Source organism: Coregonus lavaretus, assembly GCF_964263955.1.
Source record: "Coregonus lavaretus genome assembly, chromosome: 11".
NCBI classification, from domain to species: Eukaryota; Metazoa; Chordata; class Actinopteri; order Salmoniformes; family Salmonidae; genus Coregonus; species Coregonus lavaretus.
Genome location: NC_139998.1, coordinates 21,106,441 through 21,130,392, shown reverse-complemented (window position 1 = coordinate 21,130,392; position 23,952 = coordinate 21,106,441). Strand labels below are relative to the sequence as shown.

Below are 23,952 nucleotides of genomic sequence, written 5' to 3'. Positions count from 1 at the left end.
GTCCCGACATTCTGTGTAGAGTTCTGACAGACATGTTTTGCTCAAGTATTTACGGCTCGGGATCTCGTATCTTGTGTCTAGAATTCGAATCAACTTTCTGAAACAGTCTTTCTCCACAGTTTGTATTGGTTCCATGTCTTTTGCTATGTGATACGTAATTGCACTCGTTATGTCATTCCACTTCTTGCTCTTCTTGTCAGTTCCAAACGAAAGAAAAGGCCCCCTTTTTTCGAACCAATTCTTCGTCGTCCTGCAAATCAACCTCTAGCGTTATTTTCCTTGTCTTCAGTCATCCTCAATGCTTGATTTTCAGACACTTTTGCTAACGAAAGGAGTTTACTTCACTAAATGTTCGCTTACTCTGCAGTTGCGCATGCTTGTTTGTTGACTTTGATTGGCAGGCAGATCGCGCGTAATGTCCATGCTTCTAGTTTTTTTTCTTTGCTAAAAAAGGCTATGTTTCTAGTAAAATAAACCATTTGAACTAGCCCATTAGGCTGTATCACTCGACAGAAATGTTGAACCAAACAAAAACGCCTTCTTTCATACATTAATTTAGCATGATATGGCAAAATCTATATCATGGCACAACATCATACCGGTATACCGCTCACCCCTACTTTGACTGTGTTGTCATTGGCAACAACCTCTGTTCTTATTGTGTTACTATTGCACAGTACCTCACCTCCCTGTCACTTCAGGCCAGTGTTTTACTGACATGCCAATTTCACTGCCGCCAAATCAGTTTAGGTCTAATCATAACATTTCAAAGGGAGAATCCCCAGGGACAGGTAGCTATTTATAAGGCCTGCTCAGCTGTGTTTGTGGTTCCCCGTGTTGCCATACACAGACAGTCTCAAACCACCACAGCCCTTGAATAGGGAGGTTAAGGAGACTGGCACATCTCTCTCATTCCTCTTCACGACCTTGGCAGGTAGACCCTGAAGATTCTCTTGCCTATCTGCACTGCCTCTGTAGTCTGTACATCTATCTGAGGTGGAATAAGATCAATTACGCAAATGCTGGCTTGGAGGTTGTTCCAGTAATAGCCTCTACCAGCAGTCTCCTGGGAGGGATGGCTGATAAAAAAAATGTAAGCCCCTGTATGTAACTGAGATTTATGGGTCTTCATATTGCAGCTTTTTTGCTGAGACTTTATTTTTTTTGTGTGTTGGTGGCCTGATTTTGGTGGTATTTGTGTTGCGAATTACACTGTTCATGTTGAGATAGCTTTCAAGCCTGTTGTAAAGAGAGGAGAGATGAGACTGGGACTCATCTTTTATGGAGCCACCAATGGAAAAATGAAAAAGTAAATGTCATAGCACAGATTTTCAAAATAAAGTATTAGATTTTTGTGTGTACACGTACAGATATGTGCATCAACATAGTTTGAGAGGTAATAATACAGTGGGGGGGAAAAGTATTTAGTCAGCCACCAATTGTGCAAGTTCTCCCACTTAAAAAGATGAGAGAGGCCTGTAATTTTCATCATAGGTACACGTCAACTATGACAGACAAAATTAGGAAAATAAATCCTGAAAATCACATTGTAGGATTTTTTATGAATTTATTTGCAAATTATGGTGGAAAATAAGTATTTGGTCAATAACAAAAGTTTATCAATACTTTGTTATATACCCTTTGTTGGCAATGACACAGGTCAAACGTTTTCTGTAAGTCTTCACAAGGTTTTCACACACTGTTGCTGGTATTTTGGCCCATTCCTCCATGCAGATCTCCTCTAGAGCAGTGATGTTTTGGGGCTGTCGCTGGGCAACACAGACTTTCAACTCCCTACAAATATTTTCTATGGGGTTGAGATCTGGAGACTGGCTAGGCCACTCCAGGACCTTGAAATGCTTCTTACGAAGCCACTCCTTCGTTGCCCGGGCGGTGTGTTTGGGATCATTGTCATGCTGAAAGACCCAGTCACGTTTCATCTTCAATGCCTTTGCTGATGGAAGGAGGTTTTCACTCAAAATCTCACGATACATGGCCCCATTCATTCTTTCCTTTACACGGATCAGTCGTCCTGGTCCCTTTGCAGAAAAACAGCCCCAAAGCATGATGTTTCCACCCCCATGCTTCACAGTAGGTATGGTGTTCTTTGGATGCAACTCGGCATTCTTTGTCCTCCAAACACGACGAGTTGAGTTTTACCAAAAAGTTATATTTTGGTTTCATCTGACCATATGACATTCTCCCAATCCTCTTCTGGATCATCCAAATGCACTCTAGCAAACTTCAGATGGGCCTGGACATGTACTGGCATAAGCAGGGGGACACGTCTGGCACTGCAGGATTTGAGTCCCTGGCGGCGTAGTGTGTTACTGATGGTAGGCTTTGTTACTTTGGTCCCAGCTCTCTGCAGGTCATTCACTAGGTCCCCCCGTGTGGTTCTGGGATTTTTGCTCACCGTTCTTGTGATCATTTTGACCCCACGGGGTGAGATCTTGCGTGGAGCCCCAGATCGAGGGAGATTATCAGTGGTCTTGTATGTCTTCCATTTCCTAATAATTGCTCCCACAGTTGATTTCTTCAAACCAAGCTGCTTACCTATCGCAGATTCAGTCTTCCCAGCCTGGTGCAGGTCTACAATTTTGTTTCTGGTGTCCTTTGACAGCTCTTTGGTCTTGGCCATAGTGGAGTTTGGAGTGTGACTGTTTGAGGTTGTGGACAGGTGTCTTTTATACTGATAACAAGTTCAAACAGGTGCCATTAATACAGGTAACGAGTGGAGGACAGAGGAGCCTCTTAAAGAAGAAGTTACAGGTCTGTGAGAGCCAGAAATCTTGCTTGTTTGTAGGTGACCAAATACTTATTTTCCACCATAATTTGCAAATAAATTCATAAAAAATCCTACAATGTGATTTTCTGGATTTTTTTTCTCACAATTTGTCTGTCATAGTTGACGTGTACCTATGATGAAAATTACAGGCCTCTCTCATCTTTTTAAGTGGGAGAACTTGCACAATTGGTGGCTGACTAAATAGTTTTGTCCCCCACTGTATGTGAACATGTAGCCCTAGGTTGGGGCTAAGTATTAGCCTAGCCCTTTGTAAAGTACAGTAACCTATATGTGAAAAACCTGTGAATAGTGCAGGATGGCACACACATCTGAACTGTCCAGCAAGCTTGTCAAATTGAGGATAAGTATGTAAGCTACTTTTGTAAAAGTGGTCTGATTTTATTATTATCGTTTTTGTTTTGTATAGTTATTTTATTCTGCAGGTCCTTGTGGGGTGGGTTTGTCATGGTTTCTCAATACCTAGTCACTGCATAGCTTATCTCAGCAGGACACTTAAATTGGTCAATTTCTGACACTTCCTTTCCCCTTGTTTCCAGGATACCTGTGAAAGCTCTCGCTCCCCCACCCCAATGTCGAGGTCGCAGTGACAGGGCTGGGCAGAGGCAGAGCCCGGTGCCCCGGCCCCTTTGCCCAGCTGAGGAGCAGCCCCTGACAGGGAGCACACCTTCTCCCTGTGCCTCCTGTCTTCTGGGGGGCACCTTGAGCCATGGAGCACCCACGGGAAAAAGAGGGTGAGCGGTCGGCGCGCAGCAGCAAGGCGGGTCAGGGGCGCAGCGGGCACTCGCGCCCCTCGGGATCAGGCTCCTCCGGAGTGCTCATGGTGGGGCCCAACTTCCGTGTGGGCAAGAAGATCGGCTGTGGTAACTTTGGAGAGCTGAAGCTAGGTAAGAAATTACCACCGTTTCAAGAATACGTTTGGTACTTTTTTTGGTGCTTGGAAATGGCGATAGACTGTATGTATGAAAATGTGTTTAACAATTCAAATCAAATCAAATTAAATTGTATTGGTCACATGCGCCGAATACAACAGGTGCAGACATTACAGTGAAATGCTTACTTACAGCCCTTAACCAACAGTGCATTTATTTTTAACAAAAAAAGTAAAAATAAAACAACAACAAAAAAGTGTTGAGAAAAAAAGAGCAGAAGTAAAATAAAATAACAGTAGGGAGGCTATATATACAGGGGGGTACCGGTGCAGAGTCAATGTGCGGGGGCACCGGCTAGTTGAGATAGTTGAAGTAATATGTACATGTGGGTAGAGTTAAAGTGACTATGCATAAATAATTAACAGAGTAGCAGCAGCGTAAAAAGGATGGGGTGGGGGGGCAGTGCAAATAGTCCGGGTAGCCATGATTAGCTGTTCAGGAGTCTTATGGCTTGGGGGTAGAAGCTGTTGAGAAGTCTTTTGGACCTAGACTTGGCACTCCGGTACCGCTTGCCGTGCTGTAGCAGGGAGAACAGTCTATGACTAGGGTGGCTGGAGTCTTTGACAATTTTGAGGGCCTTCCTCTGACACCGCCTGTTATAGAGGTCCTGGGTGGCAGGAAGCTTGGCCCCAGTGATGTACTGGGCCATACGCACAATTCCTCTTGGAAATGTAAAACCTTGTTCATTTATGAATTCCTAATGACAGAGTCAGTGCCCTCTTCTCACCCTCACTATCAAAATGTACATGTGGGTCAACTGTGTACACTTAGATAATCGAACTCATCAAATCTTGTCATAATATCTCAACACGATGATTAAAGTTGTATGCAATCACTGCATCATAATGAGTTCAGGCCCCAGCTACTCTGCAAAGGCTGTATACACCGGAATTGAGATACAGATTACATTGGCGGAAAATAAGACGTATTTCATTTTCATTATCGATAATTACGTCACATTGAGAGCTGAATGTCTATCCAACTGCACCTCCACTACGACTTGATCTCATTATTACATCTGACATCTCACAGCCTGAGGTGACTTAAAGGCTTGAAAAAATGACCTGAGCTTATGCATGGGTGTGCCTGCTCATAAGAAGACCCCTCTGCTTTTTTCCCACCGAATATGCCGTTAATGTTGCCATGTTTCAGGCATGCTGAAAGAATGTAATTGGATTCATAATAAGATTTTAAGCCCTTTCTTTGTTCCTTTTATTATCTAGCCAGCAAAGGGACATACAGTACCTGCATGGTAAATAGGAGGAGGCTGTTCTTCTGTAGAGAAGCTGCAGGGATTAGAGAGCCAATGTTATTCATTTGGATTTGTGTACTGTACAGCAGACCTATCTCTGGTTGCCATTCAGTGAAAGTAGGCCCTACACACAGCATTGCTCTGTTTTCTTTTACCAGTTTGAGCTTATGTGTTTCGCTCATTGGGCCTATTTCACATCACCTGTAGCCTGCAACTGACTAAGATCTCTGGATTGTCTAATGAACATATTCTCCAAGCAGAACAGTGAGGAGCATGAAGCCATTAAATGAAATGAGCTATAACCAGAAAGGCTTTACTGTTTGTACTGAAATGGCTCAGTTCTGAAACTGGTTGAGAGACTGAGATTCTCCTCCTCTCTACTCTGCTGCCTCCCACGTGGATAATAGTCTGGGAGGGGGTGGACGAGAGAATGGCCTGTTCTCTGGTATTCTCCACGCATGCACTGTGCTGCTGAGCAGTCAGAGGTTCTCTGAGGCCTGTTGTTTGCCTGTGGCGTTGTCACTCAGCCTGTGGCAGGGTTCCATAGAGTGTGGCTGGGTTCCATAGGTTCATATACTCACTTATGAGGAATTTAAGAATGGCCTTAATTGCCCTGACATTTAGAACGCTGGACTGCTATTGCTAGATGGAAGTTGAGAAGAGATAAGCCTACAGGTGCAAGACATCTTAAGAAGCAGATGTGAATACTAACTGTCTTAGGAGGGAGTTGTTATTCAGTCCTGTATTCTTCTCTAGAATGAATCAAATTTGACTTTGTTAATCAGGAGACCTCACCACAAATCGTTGGAATTTCAACATTGAACATTTTCAGTGGTCAAACGTAGAGGATTGTGAAAAGCAAATGTCAGAAGGTGTCTTTGTGGAGCCGGTGTTAACCAGGAAAGAAGCCTCCATGTGTACACTAAACAATGTACCCTTTGAAATTTAAAGGAATAATCCACTCAAATACAATCGTTTGGTATTTTTTTCATTAGTCCCAAAAATGTTGCAGTTCAGCAGTCAAGATTTCAATATATAGCACTTTCAAGCAGGCAGAAATACAGCCGGCATGACACCTTTTGCATCATACGATGCAAAAGGTGTGTTTCTGCCTTCGTGAACAGCAAGAGCTCAGATACACATGAAATTACCCCAGGAATTGATAGAACATTGTTCAGAGATGCCAAAATATATAACATTCAAAATGGGTGAATCTTTCCTTTTTAAGTCTGGCATCTCAAAATATGTCTGGTCTATTTCAAAACACATAATTTCACCTTATGGACTACGCTAAGTATTTTAATTCTACAATTAACCATATTCTCCCACTGCCCTACGTATTTCCCCACACTTCTATAAAGTATCATTGCACTGATATGCGCAGGATCAATACATCAAAACACAAGCCCTGTTCTCACTTTCCCAGCTAGTGTCGCACTGTTGGCATCACCACTTTCATTCTCAGCTTGCTCCGCAAACGCACTTCACTTCTCTCTCCAAGCTGACACCTTTTGTAATGTGATATGACTTAGTGAGCAAGGCATACAGTCTCTCCAATTACCATCAGAGAGACAGATAATTGGAGTAAAATGGAGGCCAAAAGTTTATTTATTCATCCGAAATTGGTAGTTTCATGCAAGACGTGCATCTAATAGGCTACACATGATAGGGTTCATGGTATTGCACAATAAGCATATTCAGATGCCTAATGGTGCATTAGAAGCCCCTGGTTGTCCTCCTCACCTCAACTGTCCAATGGGAACCTCCGCATTTATCAAATGTACATGCCTCTGACTTTCCAGTCACTGTTTGTTCAGTCATCGCTGTTATTTGTGAAGCATGTGTCTTTGAGAGATATGGGAGTTTAGATGATTCCTTAAGATTCCTAAAAGGTTCCTTGGTGGCTGCACTGTATGTACCACCATAGTCTCCGTTCAAGGCAATGATGGCATAATGGGTGGACTGACAGCCATTTTGAGTGTACCCATGCCAGGAAGTAAAAGCAGGAAGTGTACCCTTCAGTCTGTGCTGTGATTTGTTGAGTCAACTCAACTGACATTACAAAAAATATAGTCCATTGCATGAGCCACATCAGTTAGTATCTACATTACCATGGCAATCCAGCATAATCCCAGTCGGTATTAGAACGTCTCGGCCCTGCCCACCTGTGGGGAAAACAATCTGTGGTTACCTAGCTTACCCCATTGGCTTACAGCAAAAACTAGACTTTTTTTCAAACTGAATTTTCTTGTCTGCTTGTTTTAGTCAATTACAAAACTACATTTTAGAAAATTACAACATGTCTAAAGATTATTTTTCAACATTGCCTGCTCCCGAGCGTTCTCACTACTTAGAAAAACGTAATATTGTAGGGCTTCCCTCATGCCCCTTTTCATGACTGTGCTAGGAGCCACATGAGTGAGTGCTAGCTAGCTACTGACCGGTACATAGCTAGCCAAGACCATCAACACGAACAAACGGACTATGCAGTGGAGTTACAAACAGACTATACTAAACAAGTTAAATGTCTTACCTGTGATTAAATGTTTTCCCACACACGTAGCTACACTGGGTCCCCACATTTCCCACTCTCCCGCGCTGAGTAGCCTGAAGCCACAGGGCTCTTCTTGCCAGCTCTATCCCTATGTAGGAATATTGCGATTTTCTTACCTGGTTACATGTACATTGAACAACACAGCAGCTTTTTGGCACGTTTTGTTATTTCTGTATAACAAAAAAACGACGACGAAGTTGGCTCTTTTACAATGGGGTTCAATGGGACATTTATTTTGTTTTCCCCGATTTTGTGGACGTAGTAGAGGGGAATTGATAGAAATGATTGCATTTCAATACCAGGAAGCCATTGTGAGTGTACCCACGTGTTTGCCAGTCAAATTAGCAGGGTTAGAGCTTCCAAGCCCGTTCTATTCATTCTATTTCTGTGGTGCCACCTCACATCTGTTTTGAAATAAGTAGTTTACCCAACCTTCTAATAAACTTTTTTTTTTTTTTTCTTTTCTTTTTTTTTTTTTAGGTAAAAACCTCTACACCAACGAGTATGTTGCAATAAAATTGGTAAGTATGTAGTCTTATTTCTGTATCTTTCCCATATGAGATTGTATTATTTCAATGAGCAGCTCTTAAAATCACACCTGGAGTGAACATTGCCTATTTACATATTATTTTATTTTGAAGAAATACGCATTTGTAAACCTGAATTTGAAAGTTGTTTGTTGAATGATAATTAATTTGAATAATGTACCTATTTAGGTGTACTTATAATAATAATAATAATAATAATAATAATAATATGCCATTTAGCAGACGCTTTTATCCAAAGCGACTTACAGTCATGCGTGCATACATTTTTTTGTGTATGGGTGGTCCCGGGGATCGAACCCACTACCTTGGCGTTACAAGCGCCGTGCTCTACCAGCTGAGCTACAGAGGACCACCCATACTTCTTATTGTTGAAGTGTAGTGAATGAAAAGGCCTCCTTCAACTGAATTGTTTCCTTTTGTATTCCCGCTCCAGGAACCAATAAAGTCAAGGGCACCACAGCTGCATTTGGAGTACCGGTTTTACAAAACATTAGGTTGCACGGGTAAGACCTTCACTCTGTTAACCACCCATTTATCTCCATCCTCTCTCTTCCTCGGCTCACTAATCATTCCTACTGACTTGAGGTCACCTCAGATTGGTGAGGTTCTGTATGAAGAAAGACTGTGCCCGTTCTTAACTGTCACACAAAAGAAGAATTAACAAGCCCTGCTGTTATATCAATTTCACTGTGCCTCCATGTATTTGTATTTATTATGGATCCCCATTAGCTGCTGCCAAGACACATTGCCATGGTGTCTCCCTGAATATTATCTTTTTATAAGTCTGATGTGGTGATGGTGATCACTTTACTATTGTTCTCAACAGTAGTCCAGTTCTATATGGGATGACTGCTTTCTGTGTGAAACCCCCCACCCCCCATTCACTGAAGACAATCACAGGAAGTGCAGTCTTTTCACAGTTACACAGCTGTTGTGACACAGCTTCCAGTGTTACCTTTGCATGGGAGTCATTGACAGGACCAGTGTTTAGACAGAGATAGTGTCACTGTCAGCGTTGGTGGAAGGCAGATGTAAATCTCAAATATAAGGTGTTGCATAGGTGTGTTGTGGCCATTCCTCTTGGGTAGCGTAGGCCAAGCAAGTATCATCAATCAATTAACTGATAAATCCATCAATGGGTACATCAGAGTTGTATCAGTCACATTTCTAGTACAAAGTCAGGGTCGAAACAAAAGTTAGCTAAGCAGACAGAGAATAGAAAATTCCTATGCGCAATATGTAGAAATCGCTCAGCCATTACCTGGTTGCTAAAATTCTATCACGTTCGCCTAATTTCAGTTTGTGACCAAACAAGATAATCATTGTACAATCTAAACCGCTGTGAAATAGCTTTGCAATAACCAAAAATATAGTTTGAAGCTAGTGTACCAAACCGAAAGTAAAAAGACACAAAAGCTAAACTTCACGACGGGAAGCATAGAAATAACACACACAGGATGGATCTAACGCTTATCAGACTTTATTTCAATGAGAATGACAGATCTATAATTCAAATTGTATGTGAATTTGGTCGGGTCACCCACAAAGCTACATAATACTGAACCTTTAATTATATTAAATAACCAATGATGCAATGCCATCTAGCATACAACATCATTGCGGCAAAAAGATGTGTGCATTTATTGTTAACATGTAGCCTATGCTATTATCCTTATCTGGCCCCTTGAATCATATCTGAAACCAGCCCCCTTGACAAAGGAGTTCTGCACCCCTGTAGTAGAGTAATGATGAGTCCCTTGGCAGTGTCAAGCACCTCACTCTTGAGGAGTTGGAAAATGGCTGCCTCTGCTAGTTTAATAGCAGAAGTGGTAAAGGTGCCTTGGGTCGTGCCTGAGGCTGCACTGCCTCACAGGCTGATGTTTTTACAACTTCACCCATTCTTTCCCATCAGCCAACCAAATTCAAATTGCAAACAGAGGGACCGCAAGAACCCTTTCATGCGGTGGTGCCTAAGTGATGCAGCTGAAAAAAGGTAAGCAACATTGCATCCAAAAACACTGAAATATCTAGACTATTTCCAAATACTATTTCCAATTGATATATATTGATATAGATTAGCTAGCAGCTTTACTGGTTAGTTATATTTTCAAATGATCTAGCTTAGCTAACTAGCTTCATGTGGTTGGCTGTTTGTCTACATAATGCAGCAAGTACAGTTACAACTGTTACAAACTGCTTAGCTACCTATTTTCTCTGAAGCAATTAGCTCATCGCAAGCTGTAACTTAGCTGGCTGGTAAGCTATATTTTTGCATCTAATTAACACAATGCAGGCTCCTCCCAGTCTGGTCAGTCTACTTAGAGGCATTAAAGGCTGGTGGGGCTCAAAGCTAGCAGTTTCACTCGCAGCCTCCAAGACTGGTCTATGTGCAAGGCTCCTCAGAGGCTGATCAGAGTAAGTAGGGATAATAATATGCCATTTAGCAGACGCTTTTATCCAAAGCGACTTACAGTCATGTGTGCATACATTTTTACGTATGGGTGGTCCCGGGGATCGAACCCACTACCCTGGCGTTACAAGCGCCATGCTCTACCAATTGAGCTACAGAGGACCATAATAAAGGTTCCTCCCAGGCTGGTCAGTGTAAATAGGGGGCTCGGAGGCTTCTCTATAATAGGCTCCTTGCAGGCTAGTCAAGAGTCCTTGCAGGCTGAGTAAATAGAGGCCTTACAAGCTGGTCTATACGTAAATTATTTTGTAAAACAATCAAACTACTAATTTCTCAATGTGAGATATAATTTAAAAAGACACTGAAATAGGAACATATTTTTAAAACTAGTTTTGTGATTTTAATACTTGTCAAACACTTACTGCATATTAAGCTCTATTTATGCAGTGTGCATAGGCATAAATTGCAGCACTGAAAGTTAAGACTTTGATAGTTTAATTTCATGTCCTTTTACATTGAATTTAAGTGTGATGTTTCAATAATGCTTCCTTTTGTTTTTCAGGTAAGGTAAAGAAGAATAAGATGACTAAAAGGTAAAGGAGAAGAAGAGGGCTAAAAGTAAAGGGTTCTTTAGAGGTTAAAGGGTTTTGTTACAGTGGGGAGAACAAGTATTTGATACACTGCCGATTTTGCAGGTTTTCCTACTTACAAAGCATGTAGAGGTCTGTAATTTTATCATAGGTACACTTTAACTGTGAGAGACGGAATCTAAAACAAAAATCCAGAAAATCACAGTCTCCTGAGTGGCGCAGTGGTCTAAGGCACTGCATCGCAGTGCTAGCTGTGCCACTAGAGATCCTGGTTTGAATCCAGGCTCTGTCGTAGCTGGCCGTGACCGGGAGACCCATGGGGCGGCACACAATTGGCCCAGCGTCGTCCAGGGTAGGGGAGGGAATGGCCAGCAGGGATGTAGCTCAGTTGGTAGAGCATGGCGTTTGCAACGCCAGGGTTGTGGGTTCGATTCCCACGGGGGGCCAGTATGAAAAATAAAATAATTTATGCACTCACTAACTGTAAGTCGCTCTGGATAAGAGCGTCTGCTAAATGACGTAAATGTAAATGTATGATTTTTAAGCAATTAATTAGCATTTTATTGCATGACATAAGTATTTGATACATCAGAAAAGCAGAACTTAATATTTGGTACAGAAACCTTTGTTTGCAATTACAGAGATCATACGGTTCCTGTAGGTCTTGACCAGGTTTGCACACACTGCAGGGATTTTGGCCCACTCCTCCATACAGACCTTCTCCAGATCCTTCAGGTTTCGGGGCTGTCGCTGGGCAATACGGACTTTCAGCTCCCTCCAAAGATTTTCTATTGGGTTTAGGTCTGGAGACTGGCTAGGCCACTCCAGGACCTTGAGATGCTTCTTACGGAGCCACTCCTTAGTTGCCCTGGCTGTGTGTTTCGGGTCGTTGTCATGCTGGAAGACCCAGCCACGACCCATCTTCAATGCTCTTACTGAGGGAAGGAGGTTGTTGGCCAAGATCTCGCGATACATGGCCCCATCCATCCTCCCCTCAATACGGTGCAGTCGTCCTGTCCCCTTTGCAGAAAAGCATCCCCAAAGAATGATGTTTCCACCTCCATGCTTCACGGTTGGGATGATGTTCTTGGGGTTGTACTCATCCTTCTTCTTCCTCCAAACACGGCGAGTGGAGTTTAGACCAAAAAGCTCTATTTTTGTCTCATCAGACCACATAACCTTCTCCCATTCCTCCTCTGGATCATCCAGATGGTCATTGGCAAACTTCAGACTGGCCTGGACATGCGCTGGCTTGAGCAGGGGGACCTTGCGTGCGCTGCAAGATTTTAATCCATGACGGCGTAGTGTGTTACTAATGGTTTTCTTTGAGACTGTGGTCCCAGCTCTCTTCAGGTCATTGACCAGGTCCTGCCGTGTAGTTCTGGGCTGATCCCTCACCTTCCTCATGATCATTGATGCCCCACGAGGTGAGATCTTGCATGGAGCCCCAGACCGAGGGTGATTGACCGTCATCTTGAACTTCTTCCATTTTCTAATAATTGCGCCAACAGTTGTTGCCTTCTCACCAAGCTGCTTGCCTATTGTCCTGTAGCCCATCCCAGCCTTGTGCAGGTCTACAATTTTATCCCTGATGTCCTTACACAGCTCTCTGGTCTTGGCCATTGTGGAGAGGTTGGAGTCTGTTTGATTGAGTGTGTGGACAGGTGTCTTTTATACAGGTAACGAGTTCAAACAGGTGCAGTTAATACAGGTAATGAGTGGAGAACAGGAGGGCTTCTTAAAGAAAAACTAACAGGTCTGTGAGAGCCGGAATTCTTACTGGTTGGTAGGTGATCAAATACTTATGTCATGCAATAAAATGCAAATTAATTACTTAAAAATCATACAATGTGATTTTCTGGATTTTTGTTTTAGATTTCGTCTCTCACAGTTGAAGTGTACCTATGATAAAAATTACAGACCTCTACATGTTTTGTAAGTAGGAAAACCTGCGAAATCGGCAGTGTATCAAATATTTGTTCTCCCCACTGTATATCTGTATTGCCTCTCATAAGTTTGTTGGTTATGTTATATTGAAGAGTTTATTTCCAAAATGCTATATCCACCAATTTTTCACATTTGTGTTTTTTCATCAGAAATAATTGCCTATGGGTACTTTTATGTGTGTGTAAAATGTTACTGTTCTCAGATTTTTATTAATAGATTTTAGATGTGTATGAAAAATTGTTTTTTTTGCAAACCATTATATATCCATTGTTTAGCTGGAAAGGAATATCCGTATTCTGCATATTTGACGGTGATATGTGGTTGCCTCACCGAGCTATTTTAAGATTAATACACTTACTGTATGCCACTCTGATAAATGACTAAAATGTCAAATGTAAATGTTTTACATACAGATCTCATATTACTGTATTGACTTTATTTCAAAAATAATATTGACGTCACAAATGTATAATTTGAACAGTTTATTAAAAATGTAGTTATTTGTTACAATTGACTGTGTAAAACCTAGCAGTACTACTTATTTATCTGTGAGTGAGGTGGATATATAGCATTTTGCAAAAAAAACATTATATTTTGTCTCTCTGGAATGAAATCATCAAGTGATAGAAGATATAGAAGAGGTCAAACTCTTCATATGTTCAGGGGGGTTCCCAACAAAAGTAGTCCATCTTTGTTTGTGTTTATTTACAGTATATTGCAATATGTACTGAAATTGTAGTTCATTTTCTAAATGTATTTGTGAAATAAAAATGGATATACATTTCTATCAACCGTCAGACTCCAATTGTATTTTCTCAATGTTTTTATTTTATTATATTTATAGTCTGTGCACCAGGGTTTGTGCCAATTCCAATTGAATTTTAAATGTAAATTAAAGAATTCACTCATGAAGTGGAGAATTGACGTTGAATTAAATTTGAATTCAAAGAATCTTCAAGTTATGGAATTGAAATTAAATTGGAATTAGACTGTTTAGACGTTTTAGATTGTAATTGTAAAAACATTTAATCTTTGGAATTTCATTGGAATAAAATATTTTAACATTTCCCAGTTAAAGGAATTAATGCAGATAGTATCAAATTGACTGTAGGGTTTGTTTTTAATCATTCCAACCTGCATTCCTATATTCTTAGTATAGCTAGGCTGTCTGAACAGTGACATGATCCGCCTGAAAGCCTGAAGGAATTGAATTCTAATTGAAATTAGTAGTATTGTTGGGGATACTATTGAATTGGGAATTGAATTCTTGGAATTTACCTAACATTGGAATTCAGAGGAGTTGAATTCTCTGAATTCTAAGACTGACATTGAATTTTAATAGAATATGTGGAATTTATAGGGAGAGAGAATTGAATTTGTAGAGTTGACCCTAACCCTGATGCACATATACCAATAACGGTACTTGACTCAGAGCTGAATAGCATTTGGAAAGTATTCAGACCCCTTGACTTTTTCCACTTTTTGTTACGTTACAGCCTTATTCTAGCATGGATTAAATTGTTCATCAATCTACACACAATACCCCATAATAACAAAGCAAAACAGGTTTTTAGAACATTTTGCAAATGTATTAAAAATAAAAATACAGATATCACATTTACATAACTATTCAGACCCTTTACTCAGTACTTTGTTGAAGCACCTTTGGCAGCGATTACAGCCTTGAGTCTTATTGGGTATGACGCTACAAGCTTGGCACAGCTGTATTTGGGGAGTTTCTCCCATTGTTCTCTGCAGATCCTCTCAAGCTCTGTCAGGTTGGATGGGGAGTGTCGCTGCACAGCTATTTTCAGGTCTCTCCAGAGATGTTCGATCGGGTTCAAGTTCGGGCTCTGGCTGGGCCAGTCAAAGACATTCAGAGACTTGTCCCAAAGCCACTACTGCGTTGTCTTTGCTGTGTGCTTAGGGTCGTTGTCCTGTTGGAAGGTGAACCTTTGCCCCAGTCTGAGGTCCTGAGCGCTCTGGAGCAGGTTTTAATCAAGGATATCTCTGCACTTTGCTCCGTTCAGCTTTCCCTCGATCCTGACTAGTCTCCCAGTCCCTGCCGCTGAAAAACAACCCAACAGCATGATGCTGCCACCACCATGCTTTAACGTAGGGATGGCCAGGTTTACTCCAGACGTAACGCTTTGCATTCAGGCCAAGGAGTTCCATCTTGGTTTCATCAGACCAGATCATCTTGTTTCTCATGGTCTGAGAGTCCTTTAGGTGGCTTTTGGCAAACTCCAAACGGGCTGTCATGTGCCTTTTACTCAGGAGTGGCTTCTGTCCTGCCACTCAACAATAAAGGCCTGATTGGTGGAGTGCTGCAGAGATGGTTGTCCTTCTGGAAGGTTGTCCCATCTCCACAGAGACATTTTGGAGCTCTGTCAGATTGACAATCAGGTTCTTGGTCACCTCCCTGACCAAGGCCCTTCTCCCCCGATTGCTCAGTTTGGCTGGGCGACCAGCTCTAGGAAGAATCTTGGTGGTTCCTAACTTCTTCCATTTAAGAATGATGGAGGCCACTGTGTTCTTGGGGATCTTCAATGCTGCAGAAATGTTTTGGTACCCTTCCCCAGATCTGTGCCTCGACACAATCCTGTCTCGGAGCTCTACGGATAATTCCTTCGACCTCATGGCATGGTTTTTGCTCTGACAACTGTGGAACTTTTCATAGACACAGGTGTGTGCCTTTCCAAATCATGTCCAATCAATTGAATTTACCACAGGTGGACTCCAAGTTGTAGAAACATTTCAAGATTGATCAATGGAAACAGGATGCACCTGAGCTCAGTTTCGAGTCTCATAGCAAAGGGTCTGAATACTTATGGAAATAAGGTATTTCTGTTTTTTAAAAACCTGTTCGCTTTGTCATCATGGGGTATTGTGTGTAGATTGATGAAGAAAACAATTGAATCCATTTTAGAATAAGGCTGTAACGTAACAACGTGGAAAAAGGGAAGGGGTCTGAATACTTTCCCAATGCACTGTACTATACAGGTACTATCACACATACATTTAATATTTTTTCCTCCACAGTTGTGACAAGTCTGCATCAAATCTCATTTCAATATACGGTACTATCAAATGAAGTAGTACCTTTTTCTCTTACAATGCCAGCATATGGTAATAAGTCAAATAATTATATTCTAGACACCCCCTGGACAGGACACTATTCTTTCGCAGGGCCTCACCCCCAATAATTTTACTTAATGTAGAGTGCCAAGCAGAGACTCATCAGATCCCTTTTTGAAAGTACAACTTGGCTGAGGATCGAACTCCCAACCTTTCAGGGCGGACACTCTAACCACAAGGCCACTGAGTTGGTAATGTGTTGGTGGCAAATTTTAACTTTACAAGGCTACAGTTGACTCCTGATGACTAGCCAGGCCTCAAGTGTTGAATTGCAGAAAATTATTTATTATTAGTGGTAGACTGTCTCTCAGAACTGGGATCTGAACTGTACACCATAAAGCATCATATAAATGATGTTGCTAGATGAATAATTATTGAAGCCTAATGAATGAATGAATGCAATCATTGATGGAATAGCTAAATGCACAAGATGTACCATGTAAAAAAATTAATAATAATCTGTAGTCTCGCCCATGAGATCTGGTTACCTTCTACCCTCAGGGTCTCAAGGGTGTCACCACAGGCTTAAAGTTTGAACAAAACTTTAATTTAACATTGGCTGGCACTTACAGGGGATGAATAATCAAATTGTACTGATCCCCTGTCAAAAAGCTAAATGTCTCAACACGGCCGTTTTGTCTACCTGGGAGCTCAGACCACCGTAAGTCTCCTCCGGGAGGGTTCACCACTGGCCTTTTAGGGGAAGACTCCAAAACTGTCCAGAGTAGCGCAGCCTCTGAGGGCCAATCCACAATGTTAATGCAATGTCCAATGTACTCGATCTGCTCACTACAAGACTGTTATATTTTATATTACAGACGTTACTGGATTCTTCCAATAGCTCTGTACGCCTGTATGGGCTTTGACTGGTGCGAGGGTCTATCATCCAGATGTGATATTTGGTCAATAATTTCTCAGGGCCCTACTCAATTAACCACAAAGTTTTAGGCTGGCACAATAAGCTTACAGGTATGATATTGTGCACTGGGAAGTGTGCCCCTTTATGACCAATTTATATAATTTCTGGGCATTATCTCTGACTATTTAAGGGACCTCTTTTGGCTCAAGGGCACCCCAGAAGCAAAATCATGCATAATGTAACTGTAAACTCAGTGTATCATGTTAGAAATATCTCTGGTTTTACTGGGTTTCTGAGGAATAAGATAAAATGGTATTTGAAGATGTCGGAAAATCTTCTCTCAGCCCCCGTAAAAACTGAACATACTGAATATGTACGACTTTCAGAAGCTCTGTTTACACCTTCCGTTAACATGCGTCCTTCGTCCTGATCTTGACCTGACCTTATCTGTTTACACTTACAAGATCTGATCACAATCAGATCACAGTGTGTCTGTTTATACCTGGTTCTACACTGAACAAAAATATAAACGCAACATTTAAAGTGTTTTTTTATATTTTATTTTATTTTGTGTTTTTAAATTTTTTGGGGGGTAGATCAGCTTAATATTGCAGATAGATTGTAACTTCCATCAATGTGATTGCAATCCCCCATGTTTTTATATATATATATATATATATATACACACACACACACACATACACATACATACACACATACATACATACACATACCTATCCTTTAAAAAATATATATATTCCCCTTTATTACTTTCCAACCCCGCCACCCTTTCCCTACTTGGAGTAAACTAGTGAACAACAATGCCTAGGCCTCTACTTCCAGCTCACATGTAAAGTGTTGGTCCCATGTTTCATGAGCTGAAATATAATATACCAGAAATGTCCATATACACAAAAGCTTATTTCTATCAAATGTTGGGCACAATTGTTTTTACATCCCTGTTAGTGAGCATTTCTCCTTTGCCAAGATAATCCATCCACCTGACAGGTGTGGCATATCAAGAAGCTGATGAAACAGCATGATCATTACACAGGTGCACCTTGTGCTGGGGACAATAAAAGGCCACACTCAAATGTGCAGTTTTGTCACACAACACAATGCCACAGATGTCTCAAGTTTTGAGGGAGCATGCAATTGGCATGCTGACTGTAGGAATGTCCGCCAGAGAATTGAATGTTCATTTCTCTACCATAAGCCGCCTCCAACGTCGTTTTAGATAATTTGGCAGAACATCCAATCGCCCTCACAACCGCAGACCACGTGTAACCATGCCAGCTCAGGACCTCCACATCTGGCCTCTGCACCTGCGGGATCGTCTGAGGGGGGGGGACGCATTCTGATTGGCTGGGCATGGCTCCCCAGTGGGTGGGCCTGACTCCCATGTGGGTAGGCCTATGCCCTTCCAGGCCCACCCATGGCTGCGCCCCTGCCCAGTCATCTGAAATCCATTAGGGCTTCATATGAACTGTAATCTTTGAAATTGTTGCATGTTGCGTTTACATTTTTGTTCATTATAGAACAATCATTGCTTTATAAAGAGAGGACCCATCGTTATTTATCAGCCAGAAAAGCTCCTATTAACACTGACCAGCCTGCGAGAAAGCTTTTATTATACACCACCCACGAGGCCCCTATTTGCACTGGCCAACCTGTGTGGAACTTTTATTATAGACCTAGGCTCCGAGGCCCCTATTTGCACTGACCAGCCTGGGAGGAACCTTTATTATTCCTACTTACACTGACCATCTTGCAAGGGACCTTAATTATAGACCAGCCTCTGAGACCCCTATTTGCGCTGACCAGCCTGGGAGGAACCTTATTATAGACTAGCCGCCGAGGCTGCTATTTACACTGACCAGCCTGCAAGGAACCTTTTATTATGCCGATTTACTCTGATCATAGACCAACCTCGGAGGCTTCGGGTGAAACTGCTAGCTTTGAGGCCCACCAGGCTTGGTAAGGCCTCGAAGTAGACTGACCAGCCTGGGAGGAGCCTGCATTGTGTTAATTAAATGCAAAGATATCTATATCTATCTAATAGGCTTGGGCGGTATACCGTATAGCCACAGATTGGTTTTTCAATACCGTCAATACCATTAACTATTTAATTGATATTAATATTTGTAGCTAGTTAAGTAAATACCTGCAGTCGACTTGTGGAATATGTTAGAAGATAAAGCAGATCACGTTCTTCATTTCACCTGTCACATTATTCTACATTATGAAGCTTACCGTAGTTCCCCAGAAAAGTTGAGCCAATCACGTGTTTGTTTGTAAATAGCACAATTGGAGAAAGCTGGAGCAGGTGAGTCAGCTGTGTATTGACAGGGGTCGCGTTTGATTTCGAAAGTCTTTTTTTTTTTTTTTTACATCAATAGAGTGATCAGGGGCCTGCAACAATAGTTTTCCTTCACAGAAAATAGCTTCATTTTCATCAGATGACAACAGAAGTGCAACGCTATGTGACTGGCAGCCACACAAGTAGGCTAAATGAGCTTACAATGAAAAATCAAGGTATTTTTTGCTAAACCTATGCATGGCCATCATATTTCTGTTTATCATAGAAAGAATGTAGGCAGCTACATTTCCTAATGTTTTTCTTAAAGTTAATCTTGCATTTTACCAGAGAAAAGTAGCTCCACATCAATCAGAGCTCTGTCAGCTGATAGAATACCCGTCCGTGAATTCTCATCTGAGTGGAGAAATGCAATTGAAGCACAAAATTAGTGCGATGCCGAGCAAATATTACAATAACAAGCCGTTTTACAAAACGCAGCAAGATATTTCTTATGCGTTTTAGCTTTTTTTCCTGCGTGAAACCCTAAGTTTAACTTGCTAGTTATCTAAGTAAGTTAGATAAGTAAGAATGAAGTTACTGAATTAATAAAGTGACGGGGCCTATATTGTTAATGCTTTCTGCCATGTTTGAGAAGTCAAAGCCCTTTGGATGAGTTATCTGTACAGATGCCACTGCTATCTATTGATTTGCTTGCGTTTTTTCTCCTCTCCGTTCTCGTCCCATCTGCTCCTCCCCCATCTTCACAGAGCAGAGCAGGCAAGCCCTGTTGCCCTATCGACTCTAAACTCCACACAGAGACAGCTTGTACAAATGCTCTTCCAGAGCCAGTACTGTTCATTTGCACAATGTCTCTCATTTACATTCGCTTGTAAATGTCGAAACTCACCAAAAATGACATTCGGTAGCTCCTACCTAATATATGTATACCTTTATGTGCTGCATTGCCTGTCTTTGCGCTCGTTAGCATATTTAGCTAGCAGGCTCCATGGAAATTCGCTATTACTTGTGCTAATTTTGTTAACATTCTTTTAATAGAAGCCCAATGTGCTTTTTTTTGCATCTTTGGCACCCTCCGGTGTACTAAACCAGTAATACCATAAATCCTGGAATGAGAAAAGGGCGGTATGACGATGTGAAAATCTGGATACTGCCCAACCCTACTATCTAACCAGCCTGCTAAGTTGCAGTTTGTGATTAGCAAATTGCTTCAGAGAAAATAGGTAGCTAAGCAGTTTGTAACAGTTGTAGCTGTACTTGCTGTATCATCTAGTTGGATTTAAAAAATGCAGCCATATACAGCCAGCTAGCAAGCTAAGTTAGCTCATTTGAAAAGATAACTAACCAGCAAAGCAGCTAGCTAATGTACACTGAGTGTACAACACATTACATTACATTTCCATGACATAGACTGACCAGGTGATTCCAGGTGAAAGCTGTGATCCCTTATTGATGTGTTCTGTTAAATCCACTTCAATCAGTGTAGATGAAGGGGAGAAGACCGGTTAAACAAGGACTTTTAAGCCTTGAGACAATTGAGACATGGATTGTGTATGTGTGGCATTCAGAGGGTGAATGGGCAAGACAGAATATGTAAGTGCCTTTGAATGGGGTATGGTAGGTGCCAGGCACACCGGTTTTAGTGTGTCAAGAACTGCAACACTGCTGGGTTTTTCACGATCAACAGTTTCCCTTGTGTACCAAGAATGGTCCACCACCCAAAGAACATCCAGCCAACTTGAAACAACTGTGGAAAGCATGTGCCAGCGTCCCTGTGAAACGCTTTCGACACCTTGTGGAGTCCATGCCCCGACGAATTGTGGCTGTTCTGATGGCAAAAGGGGGTGCAACTCAATATTAGGAAGGTGTTCCTAATGTTTTGTACACTCAGTGTATATCAGCCTGTATAAATTGGAAATAGTATTTTTATATTTCAGTGTTTTTGGATGCAATCTGCTTTTTTAAAGCTGCATCAGTTAGGCACCACCACATGAAATATTTAAAAATGATTATTGCTGTCCCTCCATCTGCAATTTTAATTTGATTGGCTGATGGGAAAGAATGGGCGGAGTGGCATAAATATCAGCCTCACAGGCACGACCCAAGGCACCTTTCCCGCTTTTAATGACTTGTGTTTGATGTTTCATACTCATAGTGCCTTTCATTTCAGCCTCAACAGAGCACAGTAATTTAAGATGCTTGTGACATTTGTTCACTGTTTCTTACTACTTTAGGTGGTCCATGTAACAAAATAATTCTGAAAATATATCCGTCACTACAGACAGTCACAATCGTATGTTGGCTCAGCTCAAAGGCCTTTCATTATGAGATGATGAGTAGTCAGTGGAAAGGGTCCATGGTGTGCCAACCACCATGCCATCTGGTTATGATCATGGCTGAGAGGACTCAACCAGTTGGTTGACACAGGGTTTAGCAGATTTAAGATACATTTTAGAAATAGGCGGGGTTTATTACTTTGTGGCTGTGGTAACTAGTGATGACCAGGCACAACTCCTATATATATATATATATATATATATATATATATATATATATATATATATATATATATATATATATTATGTGTATATGTGTGTTTTTTTCTCAAAGTTGCCAGGGTGTCACGTGTCCGACATATTAGTACACTCGTAACAACCCAATCATTACAAACATTTGATTCGATCAAACAAGCCACACGTAGCAGATAAGCCATTACATTTTTTGTTAACTTATACCTGTGGTCCTCTGTAGCTCAGCTGGTAGAGCACGGCGCTTGTAACGCCAAGGTAGTGGGTTCGATCCCCGGGACCACCCATACACAAAAATGTATGCACGCACGACTGTAAGTCGCTTTGGATAAAAGCGTCTGCTAAATGGCATATTATATTTATATTATATTATGTTAACCAAATTTGACACTCATTGACCTCGCTTAATTTTTTATTTTTAAAGCCACCTGCTGGAGAAAGCTGATTTTGGGCCCAGTTATCCCTCTCGTTTAGCCTCTTCCTCTGTCTAGGTTCAATCCTAGACCCCACCCCAGCCTTCCCCCTCAGTAGGGGAGAGGCACTCGAAAACGGAGACACTAGTGGTAGGGAGAGCTAAATTAGGCCTAGTGAATGAGACAAGGGCCGGCGCCAGAAGGAATCAGTTTGACACGCATTTGATTTCTATAAGTGTGCACGTTTTTTTCACAGGACCTCCTATGTGTGTACCCACTTGCGCGTTATATAAGTGGGTGTTATAGTAAAGACCATAGGCAGCTCGTGAGTTTCAAGTTTGGGGAGCTTACAATTTATCCTACCATTTCTACCTATCTGCGTGTCATTTATGAATATTTTTATATGCACATTTTTGTGGAAAAGTTTCAATTCAATAATAATGTTTTCGTTTCTCAAAATCATCATCACATGGTTAATCAAAAAGATCCGAATTTACATGATAAATCTAAAAGTTAAAATTAAACTAATGCGAGAGCACCAGCCTCTGCCATAATGAAGAAGCTAATGATCCTCTGTGGCTAAGTCATCCTAATAATATAATAATAATAATAATAATAATAATAATAATAATATCCTCTCTGGTGAAGTATTTTGAATGATTTTATTTAGACATGAGTAATTATATAATTTTGGCAAAACATCTATTTACTTTAGGGGAAGCCAGCATCCGAACTGTGCACCTGCCAACTTTCCTTTCCAAATCGCAAGTGACTGAAACCAGATATCTGTATATACATGTAATGACGAGATGCTCATGTCTCCGCCCTAACAATGGGACTTGGGTGAATTATGTGTCTTGCCATAGAGATCCGTCATTTACAAAATTACACTGATTGTCCCAAGGCGGGAGCTATAGTAATTAACTGAAATTTGTTAGTCATACACGATATCTCAATTGGCCCAAGGAGGGGCGCTGCATCATTCGTGGTGGATGACATGTTTACTGTTGCCATGTTTTGTCATGTGGATGAAACTGAAATGGAATGGTTACCTTGAGAGGTCTATTTGGAATTAGAAATATGAACATGTTCTCAAGCCACGAGAGATTCCATATCTCTGACATGCATGTGTTGTCGTTTTGGAACAGTGTAGGCCATGAGAGTGCATCTTTTGAAATGCTTTGGGAAAAAATGAATTCAGTCACACAGGAGCAAATGTCGGCTTCTCCTGAGACACGCAACCAAACAAACCATTAATCCACCCCCACACTCAAAGAACAGTCAGGCCTGAGTCACCTAGCTAGTCATCAATAATGGCAGCTCTGTCTGTATGCATCTCATGTAACTTATACCTGAATAAAAACTCAATTTAGCTCTCCAGCAAAGGTACGCACATAAAACATACTCTACACAAAGTGGCCTATTTTCTGTATGGGTTTAGAGTATGTTTTATGTGCGTACCTTTGCTGGAGAGCTAAATTGAGTTTTTATTCAGGTATAAGTTACATGAGATGCATACAGACAGAGCTGCCATTATTGATGACTAGCTAGGTGACTCAGGCCTGACTGTTCTTTGAATGTGGGGGTGGATTAATTGTTTGTTTGGTTGCGTGTCTCAGGAGAAGCCGACATTTGCTCCTGTGTGACTGAATTCATTT

At 41.4% G+C, this 23,952-nt stretch overlaps 1 protein-coding gene across 1 annotated transcript in view; it reads left to right on the top strand.

Moving 5' to 3' along the window:
- The window catches only part of LOC311137069 (casein kinase I-like), a 62,487-nt gene that overhangs the window by 25,170 nt on the left and 13,365 nt on the right, over window positions 1-23,952 (top strand). The window contains exons 2-4 of the mRNA XM_084171399.1: window positions 3,346-3,693; window positions 8,025-8,065; window positions 8,526-8,595. Of these exons, the coding sequence (XP_084027525.1) occupies window positions 3,516-3,693; window positions 8,025-8,065; window positions 8,526-8,595 (289 nt within the window). The 5' untranslated portion in view covers window positions 3,346-3,515. The remainder of the gene's footprint in view (window positions 1-3,345; window positions 3,694-8,024; window positions 8,066-8,525; window positions 8,596-23,952) is intronic.